We start from the raw sequence: 24639 nt of genomic DNA on the forward strand, positions 1-24639 counted from the left end.
TCCTCTCCTCAGCCAATAGATGACTACTATTAGAAACAGATAGGTTTATGTGTATGTTCACACACACAGCCACACAAACATACAAATATACAGCTACATATTTATATTTATATATGTAAAATATGCTATACACACTTCTTTCTTCATGTCTTTTCTAGCTAATTTGACCTTTTACAATGGACAGAATAATTCATTTGCACAAAGTTGTTCCTTACAACAAAACTGCAATTATGGGATGCAATATTCTTTTGGTTCTGCTCATTTTGTTCTTCTTCCTAAAAACCATGCCTGTGTTTCTGGGAAAATATTCCTTAGGAATACAAGGGAAACGATCTGTATTGTTATTCCTGCTATTGCGCCTGTGAAAATTCCTTTTCTTTGAATTCTTATTTTTTTCTCCTAGTTAACTTTTAGAGGGTAAGCACATCCATAGGGGCATCTGAGATACAGTAGTAGGAAGTACAGACTCAGGAATTATACCTATGACCTAGAGGTGGTAGCCTTCCTCTGGACAAGGAGCCCAAAGTGTGGTTGACATTCACACATGCTCTTAAACTGTGAAGGGAACTGAAAAATGTGTTAAAGGATGAGATGGCTGACAATAATAAGTCTTCATAACCCGGAGCAGGAATATGTTTTTGAAGATTTTGAAGCTGATCAAGTAATATTTTGGTGTTTTTTTTCCTTCTCCCGATGGGAACTCATATCATCTGCTAGATAGACCTTTTCCCCTTGTACTCACAGTCAATTAAAAACCTCTTTTCCTCCCCACATTGACCAAACATTTCTTTGTTAGGTGCTTCTCAGTTATGTTTTATACTTTATACTTCATTTTATCAAATGTATGACTCAACTGAATCTCATGGCAATCCATTAATCATGGATCTAAAGAGGAATTTCTTGAGACTATTTTTTAGTCAATGCCCCAATTAAGGTAAATAAAAACAATGTAATGCTAATATACTCTAATAAAATGCAAATGAAATAATCCCAGAGAATCCTGGATGATATGAACTGATGTAGAGTGAAGGCAGCAGAACCAGAAAAATTCCTTATACAAAGAAAACAATATTATTTTTTCTTTTGAAGATTTTATTTATTTTGAGTTTTACAATTTTCCCTAATCTTACTCTCTCCTCCAACCCCCCAGAGCAGAGAAATTGCCAGTCTTTACATGGTTTCCATGGTATACAGTGATCCAAATTGAATGTGATGAGAGAGAAATCATATCCTTAAGGAACAAACATACAGTATAAGAGATAACAAGATCAGACAATAAGATATCGTTTTTTTCCCTAAATTTAAGGTAATAATCCTTGGTCTTTGTTCAAACTCCACCGTTCTTTCTCTGGTTACAGATGGTATTCTCCATTGCAGACTGCCCAAAAATTGTCTCTGATTGTTGCACTAATGGAATGAGCGAGTCCATCAAGGTTGATCATCACCCTATGTTGCTGTTAGAGTGTGTTAGAGTGCTGTTTCTGCTTATCTAACTCAGCATCAGTTCATGCAAATCCCTACAGGCTTCCTTGAATTCCCATCCCTCCTGGTTTCTGATAGAACAATAGTGTTCCATGACATACAGATACCATAGTTTGCTAAGCCATTCCCCATTGAAGGGCATTTGCTTGATTTCCAAATCTTCTCCACCACAAACAGGGCTGCTATGAATATTTTTGTACAAGTTAATGTTTTTACCCTTTTCCCATCATCTCTTCAGGGTATAGACCCATTAGTGGTATGGATGGATCAAAGTGTATGTACATTTTTGTTGCCCTTTGGGTGTAGTTCCAAATTTCTCTACAGAAAGGTTGGATAAGTTCTCAGTTCCACCAACAATGTAATAATGTCCCAGATTTCCCACAACCCTTCCAACAATAATCATTATCCTTTCTGGTCAGATTGGGCAGTCTGAGAGTTTGTGCTGGTATCTCAGAGAAGCTTTAATTTGCATTTCTCTAATAAGTAATAAGTTAGACCAATTTTTATATGACTATGGATTGCTTTGATCTCCTCATCTGTAAATTGACTTTGCATATCCTTTGACCATTTGTCAACTGGGGAATGGAATTTTTTTAAAAGTGATTTGACTCAGTTCTCTGTATATTTTAGAAATGAGTCCTATGTTGGAAATATTAGTTGTAAAGATTGTTTCCCAGTTTACTACACTTTTTGATCTTGGTAGTAGTTGCTTTGTCTGCGCAAAACCCTTTTAATTTAATGTAATCAAAATCATCTAGTTTATTTATAGTGATGTTCTCCATCTCTTCCTTAGTCATAAACTGCTTCCCCTTCCATAGGTCTGACAGGCAAACTAGTCCTTGATCTTCTAGTTTACATATAGTATTGGTTTTTTTATGTCTAAATCCTGTATCCATTTGTTTCTTATCTTGGTATAGGGTGTAAGGTGTTGGTCTAATCTAAGTTTCTTCCATACTAACTTCAAATTTTCCCAACAGCTTTTATCAAAGAGAGAGTTTTTATCCCAATAACTGGACTCAGGGCTTGTCAAACAGCAGATTATTAAGATCATTTCCTGCTAATGCACCTAGTCTATTCCACTGGTCCACTACTCTTGTTTCTTAGTCAATACCAGACAGTTTTGATGACTGATGCTTTATAATATAATTTTAGATCAGGTAGGGCTAAGCCACCTTCTTTTTTATTAAAGTTTTTTTTTTATCAAATTCCTGTAAATTCTTGACTTTTTATTTCCCCATATGAATTTACTTACAACTTTTTCTAACTCTTTTAATTTTTTAGAATTTAGATTGGTAGAGCACTAAACAGGTAGTTGATTTTGGTAGAATTATCATTTTTGTTATATTAGTTCGACCTATCCATGAGCAGTTGATATTTGCCCAGTTATTTAAATCTGGTTTAATTTGTGTGAGAAATGTTTTATATTGTTTTCAAAAAGTTTCTGAGTCTGCCTTGACAAAAAGACTCCCAGGTATTTTATATTGTCTGAGGTTGCTTTGAATGGGATTTCTCTTTCTAGCTCTTCCTGCTGTATTTTGCTAGTGATGTATAGAAAAGCTGAGGATTTATGAGGGTTCATTTTATATCCTGCAACATTTCTAAAATTTTTAATTGTTTCCAATAAATTTTTGAATGCTTTCTTGGGATTCTCTAGGTAGACCATCATGTCCTCTGCAAAGAGTGAGAGTTTTGTCTCTTCCTTCCCAGTTCTAATTCCTTCAATTTCTCTTTCTTCTTTAAATGCTGAAGCTAACATTTCTAATACTATATTGAATATTAGTGGTGATAATGGGCTTCCTTGAAGAACACAATATTATTTAAAAAACCTTTTTTGTACTTTCTACCAATCATGTTTTTACAAGATTTTGAATTTCACAATTTTTCCTCTTCCATCCCCCTTACCCCAACAGAAGGCAATATGCTATAGTCTTTACATTTGTATCTATGAAATGCAGAGATCAAAATTAAATGTTTTGAGAAGAAAAAAACATTCATAAGGAAGAAAGAAAACATTAGAAATAATGAAATTTTATTATATATTAAAACAACTTATATATAAGTAAACTATTATAAAAATTGAAGTCAATACTCTTTGGTCTTTTTTTAAACTCTATAATTCCTTCTGTGGATACAGATGGTATTCTCTATCACAGATCCCCTAAAATTGTCCCTGATCATTGCACTGATGGAGTGAGCAGGTCCATCAAAGTTGATCATTGCCTGATAGGACTATGAAAATCTTTAGAACTCTGAACTATGCAATGACTAGGCATGCCTTCTGAGACCCTCTGATGAAGCATTTAATCCAATAATTGATTTAGAAATATGAACACAAATTATATGTATATGTATATGCATATATATATTCATTTATACATCCATAATTTATATATTTATAGATACATACATGTATGTATGCAATTATATATACATGTATACATGCAAGATTAAATTATATTTTATATGTAAAATTTATTATATGTGTGTATTTTCATATTTATATAAATGGTTGTTATGTTATTCCATTTTAAATTAGTCTATTATTTTCTTTGGTAGAGTTTTTATATAGATATTTATAACAATTACAGTAATGTTGGAGAAGGCAGGTCATTCTTATCTATATAAACATATGTATATATTATATATGCATTTTTAAATACACAGAAATGAACAGAAGAATTTTCAGGAGTAAGAAGATTCAGCTGGCCAATTTTGAAGGTAACATAAGGAAGAAACTCACATGCACATGTAGGTAATATACACATGTAATATTTAATTAATTGAAAGCTAAGAAATGGAAATTCATACATTTATACCCACTTTATTTCTGTACTATTTTAGATATTGGACAAGCTGTCATTTCAATTAGTGATGATGCATTTGAAATCAAAATGATCAGAAAAAATACATAGAATGCTTCTTTGATCCCTAGTCCAAAACTAATTTAAAAACGAATAAACACAACTCTCCAGAGTAAGAATTATACAATGTCCATTAGGAAAGTAGGAAAGTGTTTTCATAGACCAGAAGTAGACTTGAGAATGCTTTTTTCTTATCTATACCTCACTATTCTTTGGTCCCCCCATGTTCTCCATCTAACCTACATTCCAAGAAACTCCTATTTTCATGGGAACCGTGAGTGAATTTAGATCCTCTTCTGTCTTTTGACTTTCTGCCTTTGGGTATCTAATCAGGTCCTAAAGACTAGGATGTCATCTCTGTGCATATAACTAACTATTCAAGGTAGCCAATGAGTAAGTAGGAAGCTTCCTGAGGATTTCAAACTAAATATATCAAGGGTGTCTCAAATGCAAAATGATCCATTACTCAAAAATCAATCATTTGTCTATTAAATATCTAATTCTTACTAGTTATGGGCCTAGTCCTTGAGTTAGAAAGACAGAAAATACCACAATCCCTGCTCTCATTTTTGAAAATTCTCCAGACTTTCAGGGCAGAGCCAAGAAGACAGCAAGAAGCTAACATGTTCCTGGAGCTTTTCTCCACCAAAGATAAATGAAGTCTCTATTCTGACATTCATACTACACAGATCCCACCAAAAAATAGAGAACATTCAAAAAGTATTCAACTGTAGACATCAGGGAGGTTCTTCAGTGGAGATCTGTCTCTTTGTGAGGGAACGGGGAAGTAAGGTCCAGAAGGTAGGGAGTGGGAAAGCCAGGAGTGCAATCCTAGGTCCTTACAATTTAACAACAGCAGAGGTCTTGGCAGATAGAAAGACAGACAGCAGTAAGGACTTGAAGACTTCAACACCAATCAAAGTGTGAAAAACCTGAGAACACTGGAGTAAAGGACAGTACTAGGTCAGGAAAAAAAAAACACTGTTAAGTCAGAACCTGGACATAAAGGAAGGAAAAAACACTCTGCACTTGCAAGACCTGGAATATATAGGCAACATCTTGCCCAGAGACAAGATCAGACCCCAGCCCCATCAAAAATAAAAAAAAACCTTGGATGCATAATGCCTATACACCAGAAGCAGAGTTAAAACAACACAGATGAGCAAAAAGAGCACTCACTATAGAAAACTACTTTGCAGACAGAGATGACAGCAATGCCACATCTCATGTAAAAAGCAGTCTATGAATTGATATCAAACAAAAAATTCACCAAAGAACTTAATAAAGAATTAAAAACCAAAGAAGAGAGGAAGAAGAAAAATGACAAAAACAAATGAAAGACATAAAGGAAAATTATGAAAGATTGACCAGAAAAATCAACTTCCTTAAAAGTAAAAATAGTCAACCAGAAAAGGAAATGCAGAAGCTAAATGAAGAAAAAAATCCTAAAAATTGTAATGAATAAAATAGAAACCAATCTTTCTACAAGAATACAAGATTCCATCATACAAAATACAAAGGATGAAAAAACTGAAGAAAATGTAAATTACCTTTTGAAATGAATGACCTGGAAAATAGATCCAGAAGAGACAATCTACAAATCATTAGACTACAAGAAAGCCTGGTTGAAGAAAAGAACCTGGAAAATATCATGCAGGAAATGATGAGGGGAAAACAGTCCAAATCTATTAGAGCAAGATAATAACAGAACCATTGAAATAATACACTGAACCCCTCCAGGAAGAAAGCCCTAGATAAAAACTCCAAGTGGTATAACAACCAAATAGCAGAATCCACAACTAAGGTAGAAAATATTGCAAGTGGTAAAATAATAATAAAAATGATAATAGTAATAGTAATAATAATAATAATAATTCAAATATAAAGGAAAGACAACCAGACTCACACAGGCCCTATCAGCTTCAACACTGAAGAATCAGAAGACGTGGAATAGCATATTTAGGAAAATAAAGGGCCTGTAATTACAACCCAAATTATACTAACCTGCAACATTCAGCATATATTGCCAGGGAAAACCATGGATGATCAATGAAATAGAGGACTTCTAGAATTTCCTGACACAAAGAACAGAAGTGAACAAAAAATTCAACTGCCAAAAACATAACTCAAGAGTTGCATTAAAAAAAGACAAATGAAAAAGAGAAGTAAAAAAACAAAACAAAACAAAACAAATATTGGTCAAGTCCATCAAATTGTATACAACCCTTAAAGGGAAGATATTACACTTCTAATTCTTTAGAACTTTACTTCTATTAGGACAATTAAACAGTAGGATATAATTGAAGAGAATGGAACTAAAAAATATGGTCATAATTAGGTTGTCTCTCAATGCAAGAGGTCCAAGATGAGACCATTATGTTTAGCAAAAATGCTCTGAAGAAAGGCAAGGTCTTAACTTTAAACTTCAGTGTCTCCTTATCCTTTGACCCACTTTAATCACTTGGTCCTTAGCACCTTGCCTAAGGGGGGCAAAAATCTTAAATAAAATGTTCTCAATGACACTACAGTGAGTTATTACTAGGATAATACACCATGATCAGCTGGTATTTATAAGAGGCACATAGTAATGGTTCATCATTAGGTAAACATTTATGATAATTAAATGTATCAATAGAAAACCAACAGAAATTATATGATTATCTCAATAGATGCTAAAAAGTCTTTGATAAAATATATCATTCCCATTAAAACACTAGAAAATGGGGGTGGCTAGGTGGCGCAGTGGATAGAGCACTGGCCTTGGAGTCAGGAGTACCTGAGTTCAAATCTGGCCTCAGACAATAAATACTTAATACGCTAAATACACTTAATAAATAGCCACACGGCTAGCCTTGGGCAAGCCACTTAATCCCATTGCCTTGAAAAGAAGAAGAACTAGAAAATTTAGATATAAATTGATATTTCTTTAAAATAATAAATGTCTATCTATAACCATCAATAAATATTGTAATGGGAATAAACTCACAGCATTTCCAATAAAATTGGGGTGTAACAAGGATGTCCATTATCACCATTACTATTCGATAAAATAGTAGAAATGCTAGCAGTAGCAATAAGAAAAGGATAAGAAATGGAAAGATCAGAATTGGCAATGAGGAAGAAAAACTTTCACTCTTTGCAGATGATATGATGCTATATCCAGAGAACCTAAGAAAATCATCTTAAAAACACCTTGAAACAATGAACAAATTCAGCAAAATAGCAGGATTTAAAATAAACCCATGCAAATTATCAGCTTTTCTATATATGAACAACAAAGCCCAAGAGCAATAGATAGAAAGAGAAAATCTATTTAAAATAATCTATAAACAACATTAAATGCTTGGGAATCTATCTCCGAAGACACACCAAGACACTGTGAGCACAATTATAAAACACTTCACACCTAAATAAAGTCAAACCTAATAATTGGAAAACTATTGAATGTTTATGCTCAAGTCGAGCTAATATAATAAAAATTACAATTCTCCCCAAATCTAATTACTTATTCAGTGTCATAACAATCAAACTACCAAATAACTGCTTTTACTGTTCTAGAAAAAAATAGCAACAAAAGGGCAAGAATAGGACGGGAACTGATGAGAAAACAAACCTAAAGGAAGTTTATCTAGCTCTAGCTACCAGAACCAAAACTATACTATAAAGCTGCAGTCATCAAAACTGCCTGGAACTGGTTAAGAAATAGAGAAATGGCTCAGTGGAGTAGGAGAGGTACAAAAGAAACTGCAGTAAATGTCATCTGCGATCTACTATGTGACAAACCCAAAGACTTTAGCTTCTGGGATAAGAACTCACTACTTGACAAAACCTGTTGGCAAAACTGGAGCATACTATGGCAAAAGCTAGGCATAGATCCACCTCTCATATTCTATGCTAATATAAGGTCAAAGTGTGTACAAGATTTCGACATAAAGGGTGACACCATAGATAAACAAATAGACCAAAAATACTCTATCAGATCTATGGAAACAGCATACATTTTTGACCAAACAAGAATTAGAGCACACTATAAACTGCAAAATGAATTATTTTGACTATATCAAATTAAAAAAAGCTTTTGCACTAATAAAATCAATGCTGCCAACATTAGAATGAAAGGAGGAAGCTGGGAAACAATCTTCACAACTAGGAGTTCTGGTGAAGGTCTCATTTCTAAAATATACAGAGAATTGGATCAAAATTATAAGATCACAATTCATTCTCCAATTGACAAATTGTCAAAGGATATAAACAGACAGTTTTCAAATTAAGAAATTAAAGCTATTTATAATCATATGAAAAAATAGTCCAAATCATTATTGGTTAGTGAAATGCAAAGTAGAACAACAATGAGTTATATTCTCACACCTATTAGATTGGCCAAGATGTGAATATGGGAAAATGATCAATGTTGTGGGAGCATTGGGACAATGGTGCATTGCTGGTGGAGTTGTGAACATATCCAACCTTTCTGAAGAGCAGTATGGTTCTATGCCCAAAAAGCAATAAAACTCTTCATACCATTATCATCAGCAATTGCAACTCTAGGTCTATACGTAAAAGAAATTATAAAAATAGGGGAAAGTTCTACATGTTCCAAGATATTCATAGCAGCTCTTTTTTAGTGGCAAAGAATTGGAAACTGAGAGGATGCCTATTAATTGGGCTAAATAAAGTATGGTACATGAATGCTATGGAATACTATTGTTCTATAAAAAATCATGTATGGTTGGCCTCTAGAGAAACATAGAATGACTTTTGGTCTGATTCTGAGTGAAAGGGGTAGAACCAAGAGAACAATGTGCACATCAACAGCAGCACTGTGAGATGAAAACCTCAGAAGCAGCTCCTCTTAGCAGTCCAGAGACCTAGAACAATTGTATTTGACTGGCCATGGATCATTTTATCCCCACCCAGAGGAAGTAAAACAGAACAAAACAAACACAGACACACACACACACACACACACACACACACACACACAGACATACAGACATACAAATAGACAGACAACAACAACTCTTCCTATTCTGATGAACACTTTATAAAAATTATCTCTTTTGTATCTCATTCCCTTAAGCCTAACTGCTCATCCAAAAAAATGACTAATTTATAAACATGTCTATCAAAATATGCATGTAAAATGTAACCTGGCTGTGTGACTCTGAGGGCAGGGGTGGTGGGTGGGAGGGAGGGTAGAAGGAAATTTCTGTAATTTAAAAATATACATGTGCATATGAATAAAAATTGAGGAAAAACATCTGTGAAAAAGAAAATTCTTAAGGGAAAACAGCATATTGGAAAATAAACATAGCTGGTATACACTAGTTTGGGAGTCATTGTATGAAGGGGCTTTCTGTATTCCAGTTGGTAGGGAGCCAGTGGAGCTTATTTTCCAGTGTAGTGACATAGTGAGACCTGCATTGTAGAGTCATCAGTTTAATGGCTGACTGGAAGATGGACTGGAGTGAGTGTGTCTGATGTCAAAAACAGTTCATTGCAAAAGACCAGGTGTGAGGTGAGCCCCAGGATACTAGTTGTGTACTTAGAGAGAAGGAACATATATATAAGAGATGTTAGGAAGGTGGAAAATATGGAACTTGCCAGCAGATATATGGGATGAGTTTGAGGGATGAGTAGGGGATGGTAGTGTGATGATGACTCTCTGGTTTCCTCCTTTTCAAATCTTCTAACTCCTTATTTCTCCCTACTCACTGTATGAATAAATTACAAGACTTTTAAACATTATTTTCCTAACATCATGAATCTATGGTGCCTTCAACCTTCTTAAAATGTTATCTTTCCTCCAATATATCTCTTGATATGCCTAGATTCCATTAAATCTCAGCTCCAATCCAGTCTAATGCAGAATATTTTAGCTGGTCCCTTCTACTTTCTACACATTTTCTAGGTTTCACATTATCTTAGATGAATGCACAAGTTCTGCACAAATCTAGAATTGGATAAACCAGGGAGCATCATGGCTCCTCAGTGATGAAAATCTGGGGATGATATACTAGAAAATGGTGAAATCAGGGTGAGAGAAAGGAGGACATGGGAGAAAAGATGATGGGAGAGAACCTTTTTCGTGACAGTTGCCCAAACCCTCAGTCCTTGGACACAGTGGCATAGATAATGGGCCCTCTGGATGTCTTTGTGGAATCATTTTTCCTCTCACGCAACAAATTTATGTTCAGCTGAGCATAGGTCAATCCCTGAGGCTCTTCATTCATGGGAATCTGCAGTTGAAGTTCAAAGTTAAGAGAATAGTGAGGACTTTGGGGAAAATTCTTCATAGTTTTTGTGTTTCTCCAATGCTATTAGAGTCTTTCTGTTGAACTTTCTGTAGGCATTTTCCTTCTCATTGCTTCTATTACAGTAAATGGACTCTATAGTTCTATATAATTACTGAATCATATAAAGTAGAATGATTCTAATATTTAATAAATCACCTCAATAGTTTAATTTGAGACCTCATATTGGGTGACCAGAAAATAAATAAGTGAGCAATTAAGAAGTCTAACTCTAGACCTGGAGCCTGTCACAAAAGGTGAGGATCCAGGATATAACAGGCTGGTGGAGAAAAGGATGGGGCTAACTCACCACTGGTTGCCTTGATCTTCCTGTACCTTCTTCTGTGCCTGAGGTAGAGGGAAGGTTACATCATTTCTACAGCCCTCAAGACCATGACTCCTATCCCTAATTCCCAACCTGTCTCATTACCACTTCCTCCCTAGATAACTTACTTAGAACTGCATCTCTGGGGTTCCCAGGGTGCTGGGACAGGCAGATACTCAAATGATGACAAGGGCAACATGGACACCTAGGGTCAAGAGAAAGGGAGAAAATGAATTAGGAGGAGAATGATCTTTGAGTACCATCTCATCCCCACATACAATGTTCTATTTAGAATCCAGGATCACATGGACAGGAAGGAACAGGAGACATGGGAAGAGGAGCTGAGGCTCCTTACCTGCTCCTGCTATCTCCTTGCAAAGACCCTGGTGAGAGAGACATGGAAATGGGAGTGAGGTCAGGGAAGATCTCAAGGGAGGAAACAGGGGTCCCAGCCTTTACCCATCTCTACTCCATAAGACATGAAGATTCTAGTTATCTCACCTGAAGAGATGTATCTTTCACAGAAGAATGCCAACAACAGAAGGCAAAGAAGGAAGAGGAGGATGGAAACACAGCTGAGGGTGATAATGAGGAGGTCACTGGACTTTGGACCTAGGGTGAGAGACAGAGAAGAATCTTCAGAAATCACAGTCCTGAGGGGACCCTCTCACTGATCTGAAATCTTCCCTGCTTTTTCTCCTCTTATCTTCCCTCCATAGCCAAAGGTCACCAGAAACATCTAAGAGCTTGAAAGAAAGGCTGCTGAGTGGCCTCATCCTTTGGAATTAGGTGAAGAACCCCCAAAATAAGGATAGAGACATGCGGGCTATAGGGCTTCAAGGGGGAAAGTCTCCTGCTCCATTTCACATTATTGGTCTCTATGGACCTGGAACTGAGGACAATGTCAGCATCTCTGTTTTCATAGAGCCCAAATTTCTCTTTTTCTTTTTTGGAATTTTGAAAGACAATGGGATTAAATGACTTGCCCAAGGTCACACAATTAAAGTAATAAGTGTTTGAGATTAGATTTGGCCTCAGTTCTTCCAGACTCAGGCCCAGTGCTCTATCCACTGTACTCAGCTGTCTCTCCCATGTCTCTTGGGCAGAGCCAAGGTCATGGTTTCATTTCCTTGTTGGAGTTGAGGGAGGGAGTGGTCATTGGCCCCTTGTGTCCCTGGGGGCTTCTCCTACTCACCTTGGACTATAAGCTGCAGGGGCTCACTATGTTGTGTCCAGAGACTTCCATTGGTCCTGACTTGGTGGCCACAGCTATAATTTCCAGAGTCCTTAGGGGTCACATGAGTCAGGAGGAACTGGACCCCACCTTTAGTAGTGTCCTTGACCGGCAGGATTTTCTCATCTCTCCCCTTGTACAGAGCAAAATTCCTACTCCATGAAGGTCCCTGGCACAGGAGGATCATATCAGCCCCTGAGGCCACTTCTGTACCAGGCCAGACTGAGAGGGAAGGTTTGGGGCCTGCACCTGGAAATTCAAACAGAGTCCAGAAGTTTCCAAGGATCCCTCATGATTTTAATAAAGGGTGAGGAAACAAGAGCTGGCATGTCCCTAAAGAACTCTCCAGCCATTTGCGTTCCCTTCTGGCTTTTTGGTCCTTCCTAGCTTGGAGTCTCCTTCCCTCAGAAACAAGGTGCACCATCTCTGATGTTCCCTGGACCCCTCTCGAAGTGGGGAAGTGTCTCTTCCTTCCATCCTTGTCCCTGGAGCTTTGAGCAGAACCAGAGCTGGTCCACCCTCCCCCTTTTGCTCTCCCTTTCCATGGACCCTCAGCCCTTGCTCCAACCTCATGATGTTCTAAAGAGCCCAGAATAATATTCCCCTTACCCTCACCTGAGCTCCCTCCCAGGCTTGAGTCTCAATCTTTTCTGCTTTGGGGCCCTGGACACCCCCTCACCTGTCACCCAGATCTCTAGGGTCTCACTGGCCTCAGACACCTGGTGTGGTGCCATCCTCCCATAGTAGACACAGCTGTAAACACCAGCATCCTGGGCCCCCACAGAGAGCAGGGAGAAGTCAGCAGAAGTCCCTGCTGGGCTCTGGCTCTGCAAGGGCAGGAGGGTCCCCACCTTCAGCAGAGAGAATGTCACCCCCCAAAGGGATGACCAAGGGGGCAGCTGGCACCGCAGAGTCACATGAGTCCCTCGCATCACCATGAGGCCCGGGAGGGCTGAGAGGAAAGGCCTGGGCAGAGACCCTGTGAGAGGAAGAACACAGGGTTGGGGTCAGGACTGATGGGTCACGTCCCTTCTCTACCTCTGGGTATCTATGCGACCCTGGTCCATTCACTATCCTGTCTGAGGCTCTGATTGTCGTTTGATTGTTTTTGTACCACATCTGATGTTTCTTGGGTCCATTCTGGATTTTGTGGCAAAAACACTGGAGCAGTTTGCCATTTCTTTCTGCAATGTATATTACATATGAGGAAACTGAGGCAGACAGGGTTAGGTGACTTGTCCAGGGGCACACAGTTAGTAAGTGTCTGAGGCTTGATTTGAGTTTGGGAAGTTTAGTTTCCCTGTCCCCCGACCACCCCAGGCCCCCTGGCTACCCATGAGCCTTAGTTCTTTCCTCTTAAATGGGAATTTTACCAGAGAATGCTTTTCCTTCCCCAACTCTAGCTCTCAGGAGGCTCAGGAGACATTCTCCTTCTCCAGCCTCTGATCTTAGGTCCCTGATGACCTCACCCTCCCTCCAAGCAGGGGAGATCCTGGCCCCCTCCCTCTTCATCAGGATTCCCACAGTCAGGTGCACAGCTCAGCCCACACCAGGACCTAGATCCTGATCTAGGAGAGAAGACTCAGGTTCATCTCCAGGCTCTGTCATACACATGTTGTATGACCCTGGTGCAATCCTTTCTCTCTGGGTCTCACTCTTTGAAAATGTGAGGGTTTGGCCTCAAGAAACTCCAAGGCCCTTTGAAGTTCTGGGTCCCTGAGACTCTTCTCCTCTACAACATCTCGGACCTCAGCCCCTTTATTCTCTAGATTCTAGATCAGAATAGAAACGCCTCATGTCTTCCAAGAACCCAGCGTCCTGACAGGCCCCAGGAAAAATCTGATTGTGTAGACATATTACCCTTGTGTCAGTGAGTCCCCATTGTGAGTTAAGAGTAGAGGGTCACACTGTTCTGGGGCCCCCCATGCCCCCTCACCTGACACCACCAGCTCCAGGGCATCACTGGGCTCTGATCCTCCACCAGAACTGCTCCTTTCCCTGTAAGCACAGCTGTAGCTCCCAGTGTCCTCAGGTCCCACAGATGGGAGGAGGAAGCTGGTCCATAGATCTGTGGAGGTCTGATCCTGTAGAGGCTCCTGGGTCCTGGACTTATGAAGTGTGAAAGTCACCTCCCCAAGGAAGAACAGCTTGGGTCTTGAGCACCAGAGAGTGATGCTGGCCCCAGGGGCCATCAGAAGGCCAGGTTGGGCCCAGAGAGTGGGCTTGGGGAGGAGTCCTAATGGAAAAGGTGGGCCAGAGATTAAGGTCAGATGTTACTTCTAGGACCCTTCCCACAACCCTTCAGTGAAAGGGGGAAAGAGAAGTTTGTTCATCTGTTCTCACATTTTTGTTGTGATTTTCTTTGAGCTGGGAACACCCCCACTATCCTGGAGACAAAGGTTTAGTCCTTGTAGAACAGGACAAGATTCTAGGGTCTTCCAACCTCCCCCCAAACCCTCCTAGAAGAACTGCCCGAATTTTGTGTTGTCCCCATGACTCTGTGGCCCCTTTGTGAAAAGATGGAATTTGGGGCTTGAGGGGTCTTATTTCATCACCAGACACAATCAGCTCCAGGGTCTGGCTGGGATGTGATGCACTGTGGGGAGCTGTCTTCTTGTAGTAAATACAGCTGTAGTTCCCAGAGTCTTCAGCCCTCACAGACAGAAGTGAGAAAACAGCACTGGTCCATCCACGGCTTTGTACTTTCAAGGGGTTCAGGCTCTTGGCCTCCAGGAGGGCAAAGTTGTAGTCCTGGGTGGAGTCCTGGTATGAGATTTGGCATGAGATAGGAACTGTTGTCCCTGGAGATATTATGTAATGAGGAGAAGGTGAAATGTAGGGTGGGGGGAAGATTCCTGTTAAAGGAAGAAGGAAGAGAGTTAGAGCCCTGAACTCTCACTCTAATCCCTTCCAAACATCCCCTGAAATAGAGCAGAGGAGGAGGTGGTTGGACTGAGGGGCCCTGACCAGGCCTCTTTCTCCAGTTCTGTCAGTCTGTTCATGGGGGGGTAATGGAGATCCTGGATCAGTCTCAGAAATATTTTCTGGCCTAGGAAGGCTCTGAGAGCATACAGTGATGGGAGGAGAAGGACCATGGGCAGGATTTGGCCTCACCCATCTGCCTCTCTCCTTACCTCCTCCAAGGGTCCAATTCTACCCTACAGCCTGGACCTGCTAAGACAAGGCAGGATACTAATGTAGCATCTCTCTGGCTCATTCAGAATTTCTTCTTTTCCTTTTTTTCCAAGGCTATTGGGTTAAGTGAGTAGCCCAAGGTCATACTAACTAGGTAACTATTAATGGTATAAGGTTGAATTTGAACTCAGTCCCTCCAGCCACCTAATTGTCCCCAGACCTTTCTCTTAAACCCTGAAGTTGCAAAGCCCTGTCCTTTTAATAACCCAGTGACTCAGGGGTGAAACAGAAACCCACATTACCAATCCAACCTCAGCTACCTTCTTACCCTCTCCTGTGGTACCAGATCCCTCTCCTACCAATCCCTGCCTAGTCCACAGTGAATGCAGAATGGAGCTGGCACATCTGGGGGTGTCCCTGGGGGGTTGGGGCCTGGGAGAGAAGGATTGGGGGGATCCTTCAAGGGCTCTCTCTGAAGAATTTGCTTTTGTCTAATTCTGCCCTCTCTGATCACCCGCCACTAAAGTGCCTCCTCAGCTGCAATGGTGGAACCCCAATGTTTAGGGAAGGCTGCCATTGAGGAACACACAGTCGCAGGGATCACAGAGGTTTGAATTCAGAAAACTCATTATATAACCCAGCCCATGAGGTCATGACACAGAAGAAAACCGAGTTTCATAGTATGCACGGTCCTGGGCCAGAGTCACAAATGTAGGACCTGGAGGGGGAGCAGGTGTTTGAGCCTTGGCTCCCAATCTCAGTCTCTGTCCCCCTTCAGTGGGCTACCTCCTAAAACCGAGTACACAGATGGCAACCTGGGGTGGCAGAAGTTTCCCCTGTTGCTAGAAGGGGCACAAGACAGAGGGAGAGGAATGAGAGGAGATCCAACTGGGAAGGTTGGAAATTGCCAGTTTTGAAATGAGAGAAGACAGAAAAGTTAAGCTAGATCAAGTTTTCTCAATAAAAGCCCGTACTGTCCTCCTCCCCAAGGCTTCTGGGAATTCTCTAGGAGAAGAATGTCAGGGGCTCCTGGTTAAGCCAAGAGGGGACACTGACCAGAGAAGGAAAGAGCCCTAGGTTTGACTTTGGGAGTCAAGGGTTGAAATTTTGACCCTGATAGTTTAGAATTCATTGACCCTCTCTAGGATCCTTCTCTCCTCTCCAAGCATCAGTTTCCCCATCTCTTAAGGTGAGGTCATGGTCTATGTGCTCTCTTTCCCATAGGGTTTTTGATAGAAAGATCTCAAAATCAAAAATGTGTTCTTGGGAAGCAGCCCTGAGAAGGTGGGGGGGGGGGGTGACAAGGGGTGTCAGGTGGTCAAGCCTGAGGGTTTTCCCTTCTTGGTGTAGACTCTCCATAGAAAAATCTGAAGCTCGTCCCTCAGAACAGGACTCCATCCTAACAGGGATGGTTGTACATACCAGCACTGCTCACCTGTCATTACCACCAGGGTAAGGGGCTCACTGAGCTCTGACCAATAGGACCCCTGCCCAGAATGACAGCGGTAGCTTCTCGCATCACTCCAGTCATCCACCCTCCTGAGCACAAACTCAGCCAGACCCAAGGATGTGTTCCTCTCCTCTCTGAGCTCTCCATCCATCAGTAATTGGAATCTGTCAGTTCCCAGTTGGCCCTGGCACCTGAAGGTCACATCTGCTCCCTTGAGAACCACAGGACCTGGGACAGCCCAGAGGGTGGGCCTGGAAAGGGAGTCTGAAAAGGGAAATGATCCTAGATTATTAAGATTTCTCCAAACCTTGAGTCTCCACCACCAGATTCTGCAGTCCCTCCCAGAGTCATCCCATCTTTCCACTGCATGGTTTCCAGTTCCCATAAAATTACAAAAATGAGATTGAGGGGCTGGACTCACCCATCTTTGTCTGAATCACCCAGTCCAGACACAGACCTGTGAAAGATACTCAGGTTCTCAGGGGTTCCCCTCCATCCCATGGCAACCTCATCCTCAGCTCTCACCAAAGTCCCTGAACTTCTAAATCATCTAGGATCAGAATAGGGAGAAAGAGTCCCTTGAGTAGAAGCTGGGATCCCACCCTGCACAAGAAGGGTAGGTGTCCTCCTTAGGTTTCTGCCATATCCTTTAACATCAGCAACTCAAGGACATTGTGTCTTCCCCCACAGTAATGACCTTGGAGACTCACCAATGGAGAGCAGGTAAGTGACTGTGGGTCCCATGGTGGATCATCAGTTCTGTCCTGGGCTGTCCAGTCTCAACTGTGCAGAGGGGAAAAGGTAGGAGGACAGGAGGCTGGCCCAGGATGTGGTGGCTGGCCCTGCTGCCTTGCACCTCCAAAACTTAGGCCTCACAATTTCCGTTCTTATACTGATGAGAGGGAACATTGTTCTTCAAGGTTTAATTCTGAGGGGATCAGAGAGTCTTAAAGTTAGTGTATCCTCCAGGGACCAGGAGCTCCTTTGGGTAGCTAGTACTGAAGACCACCAGGACCAAAATACTGAGACTTAATTATAAGTGGCTGGGTCCCCCCATAAAGAGCCTTACCCTGAATAGACTATAACTGGTCAGAAAAATGTGATTCCAAGGCCTCAGCAGATTGCATCCCAGAAACACTATTGAACTGGTTTGGGGTGGGGGGGGTTCTATGTGTGGGTTCAGGTTTTTGCTGTTTTATTGGGGTAAACAGCAATAACAACCATCTATGTAATCCTTTAAGTATTGCAAAGATGTTGAAAAGATGTCTCATTGGATCTTTACATCAATATAGGAAGTAGATTCTATACAATCAACTTTTTGCATATGAGAAAATTGCTGTTGATGGAGGTAAATGACTTGCTCAGATTCACACAGCTAGTGAGTTTCTATGACATGGATGTGGTGTTTTCTCTGACTTCAAATCTGTTAAATTCACAAATATGAAACCAAATCTTGTAGGTACTTGTTTCTTCTGACCCTCAGCTCATTAAATGGCCATGTTACTGCATTACCCAGCAGCCCCCTTTTAGCCCCAGAATTACCAGACATGGTGCTGGCTGCGCTGATGAATTTTCTCCATGCCTTGTACCCATCCTGAAAGGAGCCCCTGACCAAAACCTCTCACCAGCCCAAAGGACCACAGTTACCAATTTAGAGATCTCTTGGACATTACCATTCAATAATTCCCCTGTTTTAGAAACCCATGAGATGGACAGCTTCCCACTTAGAAGAGAACCATTTCAAACTCAGTGATCATTGATTTAATTTCTATACAAGTTCTCTTCTAGGTATGGGGAGTGAAAAGAGAGCACAAAAATGTATTTCAGTACAAAAGATTTAAGCTTAATAATTCCTTTTGGGGAAATCATAGCTCTACCTTCAGCAGAATTTGGATGATGATAGAACAAGGCTTCCAGATGACACAAAAGGAAAATTAGGGGAGCCTGGGACCAAGAGGAAGTGAAGTTGAAAGAACTGGGTGTGATGGGAAAGAATCTGTAGATTAAGCAATTTTGGCCTGGACAGTCCATGATTCTGAATCCTGAGGGGAGGCTTTGACTAGGAGATAGTTCACCCTTCAGTTCAGTCAAATGGAAGATTGCACTCATTTTCACTCTGTTGGTCAGAAAAGGGGAATGAGAGCACTCTATGATGCCAGGTCAGAAGGTCACTGGTTTTGTTTGATGCACAATCTGTCCTAAATCATTATTTAGCATTGAATCTGGACAAGACTGAGTAAACTGCTGAGGATCCAAAGAGAGAAAATGTCATATGGAGCTTCCATTCTCAGAGGAGACAGACATATGCACAGGTGGATGTTTGTGCAGAATAAATAGAAAATAAATATATTCGTGTAGGTAAATAGAAAATCCTGTGGGAGGGAAGGCAGGAGAAGCTGGGCTACCAGGAAAGACCTTGTCTTGTAGATGGTGTGTGGGCAGGGTCTTCAGAGAATGGGAGGATTTTGTGAAGGAAAAGCAAGGGTGGATGGCATTACAGATATGACAGGTAGTCTAAAGAAATTATCTCTATTTAGATATTGATTTGTGCGCAGAATTTCACTCACATGTAAACCTTCACACTTCAGTGAAAATAATACCTTCAGTACAATCTAGTGGTTTTAGTGAATGGAAAACTTGCGATGTAAAAATGTAATGTGACACATGCCAGAATACCGTTGAGATCATCACCTACATTATGAGAAGTGATGCCGAGGACATAGACTGATAATGCTCCTGGGCCACACGTATAGGAGAGCCCCTCCAGATGACTGGGTTCAGTGGTGAGTGTGCAAGGAATTCCTTGCACAACTTGAAGAAACTACCATGTGCAGTGACCTGAACGATCATAGATTTTATAGATTTATGGCAGAATGAAGCTCCCTGACATTCTCTACCAATCCATACATTTTATAGGTCCAAAAATTGAAGCCTTGGAAATTTTAGTGACATACTCAGTGTTAGAAAAAGGAAGACTATTCTATATGAGGATAAGGTTCAAAGAATTGACATATATGTGTGCCACTTTAAGAAAGACTAGAGAAAAGCATGAGTTTTTATTCATATTTTTGGGTTTTCTCATGTTCAGTGTTTCTTCCAGAATACATCTGCTTCTTCTTCTTCTTCCCAGAATATCTTTCCGTAAAAGTAATGTTATTTTAACAGGGTAAAATAGAAATCAAAGAGAGAAAGATATCAAATCTGGTCCACAGATTATAGAACTCTGAAAATCTTTGCAAAGTACCAAATTTATGGAGTTCCCCATTGCAGAAGAGTTTGGTACCTGTGTCTTCTCATTTTCTAATTTTGTCTTATTTTATTTTTTTTTATTTGTGAAATTGGGGAAAGGAGGAAGAGTCTGAACATTAAATTCATTGAATAATGAATCTGTAAATAGCAAAGAAACATAAACAAGAAAGGAGAGCAAAGAATATTTTGAATATATCACAATTACTGGAGAATTTGGGAATTAGAACCAATGCAGGGGTGTCATTTGGGTGAAGAGTATTCTCTTATGATAGTCCAAGAGTTCTCATCAATACATGCCCATACTATCATTTGATATCAAATTGTCAGATTAAAACTAATTAGCGTTCTGAAAAAGTCTATTTGTTCAGGTCAAAGAGTAAGAATATTTGGCATAATACATCACTACTCCCCCAAATATCTTTGACAAACTCTCTCAGCAGTAAACACAGAAGCAAATGAAAAGTGGTTTCAGTATCAGAGTCAATGTAGGTCCTAGTTAGCCAAAACCCTTCTTTCCTCATGAAGAATACTTTTAGAGTTTCTTATAAATATTTATCTCATGGGGTGGCTATGTGGCACAGCAGATAAAGCACTGGCCCTGGAGTCAGGAGTTCCTAGGTTCAAATCAGGTCTCAGACACTAAATAATTACTTAGCTGTGAGGCCTTGGGCAAGCCACTTAACCCCTTTTGCCTTGGACCTAAAAAACAAAACAAAAATTTATTTTATGTCTTTTCTTCCGACATCCTTTAAAAATTCTGATGCTGTATTTCCTTAGTGTGTCTCAAGGAATGCTTTGCTATTTGTGATTCCTATCACCTATCAATATTATGCCAAGAACACTGCTAGGAAGCCAATGGAAATTTCCAAATCTAGCAATAATGGGTCATAGGGTCAATAGTAAGAGGAATAAAATATTACCAAAGCATGAAGGAAAGGAATGATATTAATCATATTTTAGAAAAATCTGCAGAAAATGAGATTTTAAAGAAACCGAAAAAAAAAACCCCTGAATATCTAGCGAGCAATGGGATATACCTCAATTACTGAGCTGAGGTTTAAAGAGAGAAGAAATATAGTAAGAGCAAAGCGAGGAAGAAAAAGGAAGTGCGATAGGATGAGGATAATGGAGCTAGTAAGAAGTGGACTGGATTCAAATAAATTTAGGTAAAATAACTGAATATTCATAATTCTGTATTTACTTTAGAAGAGGTAAAAAATGGTAAAGAAAAATAAATAAGGGTGGCTAGGTGGAGCAGTGGATAAAGCACCAGCCTGGTAGTCAGGAGTACCTGGGTTCAAATCCAGTCTCAGACACTTAATAATTACCTAGCTGTGTGGCCTTGGGCAAGCCACTTAACCCCATTTGCCTTGCAAAAACACTAAAAATTAAATAAATAAAATAAAATACGAACTTCAATCTCAGAATTTAAGTGGGAAGTTAGTAACATTTTTAAGACAATAAAAAAATGACTGAATCCATAAATACACATACTTTGTTGCTTAGAAATTATGTTAAAAATTTTTTCACAAAAAAAATTAGAGGATAACAAAAGCAGGAGCTACTATCATTCTTAACAAAATATCAAAAACCTTTTTACAATAAAAATAAAATAAATATTTAAATTAAATAAATAGGGACAAACAAGGCAATTATTACATTGAAAGAAGCTCATAGAAACATATCAATATTAAACTTTATTTTCCAAATATATTAATGTCTGAATTCATAAAAAAAAATTAACTGAACCATAAGACTATATGGGCAATACCAAAATAATAACAGGGTATTTCACTGACTCAGTTTTTGGAAAAAGAAAGTTAAACAAAAATGTAGAAGTGAAAAAATTGCTGGAGAAATTAGAACTAAAATTCTTGTGGTGCCTTCTACATGAGATTGATAATAATTAAATGTACCATACAATAATAACCATGTATTAAACCAGATATATGAAAAAATGATAAAATATGTACAAGAAAATATTACAGTTTTTATATTATGACATTGAAAAATACGAATTCATTGAGGGATTACAAAGAAAAGACATAGACAAATTTAGACTCTCAACAATGAAATCCTAAATAACAAGATATCAATGAACAGTTCAAAGAAATAATAGTTGTACAAAAAATGATTAGAATATATACTAAATTTGCTAGAATACATTTAAACCATTTGATGTACAAGATGATAGTTCAAGTTACACCACAGATATAATCCAAAATTGAACACAGTCACAACAGCATGAGATGGAGCAGGATGAGTCAAAAGTTTTGTCTCAGAATTGTTCTCATCACTTTGGCAAAAAGAGGATGTTGTCTCCATCTTACCTCATGTGTACCAAGTTTGAGAAACAAGCAAACATGGGGATGTCTTTCTCCTTTTTAATGAGTTAACATTCATCTCTCCTGATATCAGTACAATTTTCTTTTATCATGTTGCTTCTGTTTGTGCATAGTATATAGTGTTATTAAAGCTAAGGAGACTCTAAGATAATAGACTTTACCATACAGATGAGCCTACCTTCTGAGAAAAAAAAAACAACAAATTCTTTATAAAATTATCTCATATCATTGAGCAATTGAATGGTAGGAATACCTGATAAATGTACCTTTGGATGAGCTTTTCCAAACTTCATGGCCTGCCAGGATCAGTAGAGTGAATATTAGTGTCAGCATGTGTTTTCTCCAAGGGGCGGGTTACTACTCTTATCTCTGTTTTTATATTATGTAAGTTTTTATTTAGGGAATAAAGAAAGCATTTCCATAATATAGCATAATAGAAAAGATAATTGTACATGAAACTCCAAGTCTACTATGTAAAACATGCTATTGTTTTCAATTATACATCAAAATTATGTACTTTCCCCCCCCCTTTTCTTCTCTCTCTTCCTTATCCAAGTGATAGCTACCATTTGAAGCAATAATATTTGTCCTTCATTTTTGAAGAACACCACAACATCAAGGAGGTGATGTCATGACAAGCACATGAATTGGATCTGAGTGATAAGGGATGCTGTGCTATTACAAGACTCATTTTTTCCTCCAGAGCCACCTGGGTCCAGTGGCCAGATATGAATTATGACAACTGGAAATGGCACTGGATGTGAGGCAATCAGGGTCAAGTGGCTTGCCCATGGTCACACATCTAGTAGAAGTCCAGTGTCTGAGACTGGATTCAAACTTCTGCTCTCTTGACTCCCAGGTCAGTGCTCTAACCACTGAACCCCTAGCAGCCCTATATACCTTTAGAAGCAAGTAGTTTTATATGTGTATGAAGAAATAATGATTGTACAAAAAATGATTAGACTACATACCAAATTTGCTAGAATACATTTAAACCATTTGATGAACAAAATTATAGTTCTAGTTACAGCACAGATACAATCTAAAATTATTATATATCTATAGCCATATTTATAGATATACTTATATACACACATTTATATTTATAAAATGTTCGATACATCTATTTTTCATTTCTTTCTCTTGATAGAGGTAACTTTTTCCTTCACATGTTTTTTTTGTAGTTAATGTAGTTATTTATAATGGACAGAATAGATAATTGCTCTAAATCATTCTTACAACAATATTGCTGTTATTGTATGCAATATTTTCTTGGTTGTGCTCCTATTTTGTTTCTCTTCTCAAAGCTCATATATGTATTTGTGGGAAAGTATTCCTAAGGAATAAAAGGGAAATGCTTTGTAATTACTGTTCCTGGCATGTCATCTTAAAAAAAAAAAACCTAATCTTTGAATTTATTTTTTTCCTACTAGTTAAGTGTTAGAGGGGATGTAGTTCCATTGGGGATTGACATAGTAAAACCTGCATTGCAGAGTCACCAGTTTGATGACTGAATGGAAAATGGAGTGGAGTAAGAGAGAATGGTATAGTAACTGGTTATTGCAAAAAAAAAGACAAAGTGTGAGATGAGCTAGAGAGAAGGAACATATGCAAGAGATGTAAGGAAGACATCTCATTTATACCTTTCTGTTTATGCTCTTTTGGACAATGGAAAATATAGGACTTGCAGCAGACTAGATACATGGGATTAGTTTCAAGGACAAGGGGAATATTGTAGAGAAGTGAAGAGTCCCTGTAACTCTGTCCTTTTCAAGTCTTCTTAGAACTCATTTCTCTCCACTCACTGTATAAACCATTTACAAAACATGATTATTTTTGACCTTATGCACATTGCTCTCCTAACTCCATGACTCGGTGTTGCCTCTCATCCAGCTTCTTGGTATACTTGGATTTCCTTCAGTCTAAGCTCCAAACCTGTCTAATTCAGAATATTTTAGTTCATCCCCACAACTGCTAGTGATTTCCCCTTTGAAACAGTCACCCTGCTTCAACTCAAAATATATATTGTAAGTTTGTCCTTATCATATATGAATGCACTTATTCTGCACAAATTTAGAAATGAATAATCCCAGGAGCTATCATGACACCTCAATAAATGATACCTAGAGGTATAAAACTGAGGAATCCATCATTCATTCATATATAGTCATTCAGACAGTAATCTCAATGTTCACTAATGCACTGAGAATCTTGTATGAAATTCTATATTTTCATTGATATGGACATTAGTAACCCCATGTTTAT

General features: G+C 39.0%; 2 protein-coding genes across 2 annotated transcripts in view; one reads left to right on the top strand and one right to left on the bottom strand.

Moving 5' to 3' along the window:
• The window catches only part of LOC141509174 (uncharacterized), a 1085709-nt gene that overhangs the window by 965513 nt on the left and 95557 nt on the right, over nucleotides 1-24639 (top strand). The gene's annotated exons all lie outside the window — the stretch shown is intronic.
• On the bottom strand, nucleotides 9508-17524 carry LOC141510273 (immunoglobulin superfamily member 1-like). The gene is made up of 11 exons (XM_074220248.1): nucleotides 17491-17524; nucleotides 16766-17044; nucleotides 14751-15050; nucleotides 14132-14431; nucleotides 12875-13174; nucleotides 12157-12444; nucleotides 11463-11573; nucleotides 11317-11344; nucleotides 11090-11166; nucleotides 10947-10984; nucleotides 9508-10582 (listed from the first exon to the last, which is right to left on the bottom strand). Exons 1-11 carry the CDS (start codon nucleotides 17522-17524, stop codon nucleotides 10451-10453), a joined length of 1887 nt encoding a protein of 628 aa, XP_074076349.1. The 3' UTR covers nucleotides 9508-10450.

Source organism: Macrotis lagotis, chromosome 1 (genome assembly GCF_037893015.1).
Source record: "Macrotis lagotis isolate mMagLag1 chromosome 1, bilby.v1.9.chrom.fasta, whole genome shotgun sequence".
NCBI classification, from domain to species: Eukaryota; Metazoa; Chordata; class Mammalia; order Peramelemorphia; family Peramelidae; genus Macrotis; species Macrotis lagotis.

Excerpts from the sequence above, each read along its gene's own strand:
- LOC141510273 (XM_074220248.1), bottom strand. The coding sequence starts at position 17,524 with ATGGGACCCACAGTCACTTACCTGCTCTCCATTG. Across the intron at positions 14,432-14,750 it reads CCTGGAGCTGATTGTGTCTG|GACTCCTCCCCAAGCCCACT; the intron begins GTGATGAAATAA and ends CTTTTCCATTAG. Across the intron at positions 11,345-11,462 it reads TGAAAGATACATCTCTTCAG|GGTCTTTGCAAGGAGATAGC; the intron begins GTGAGATAACTA and ends CTCTCTCACCAG.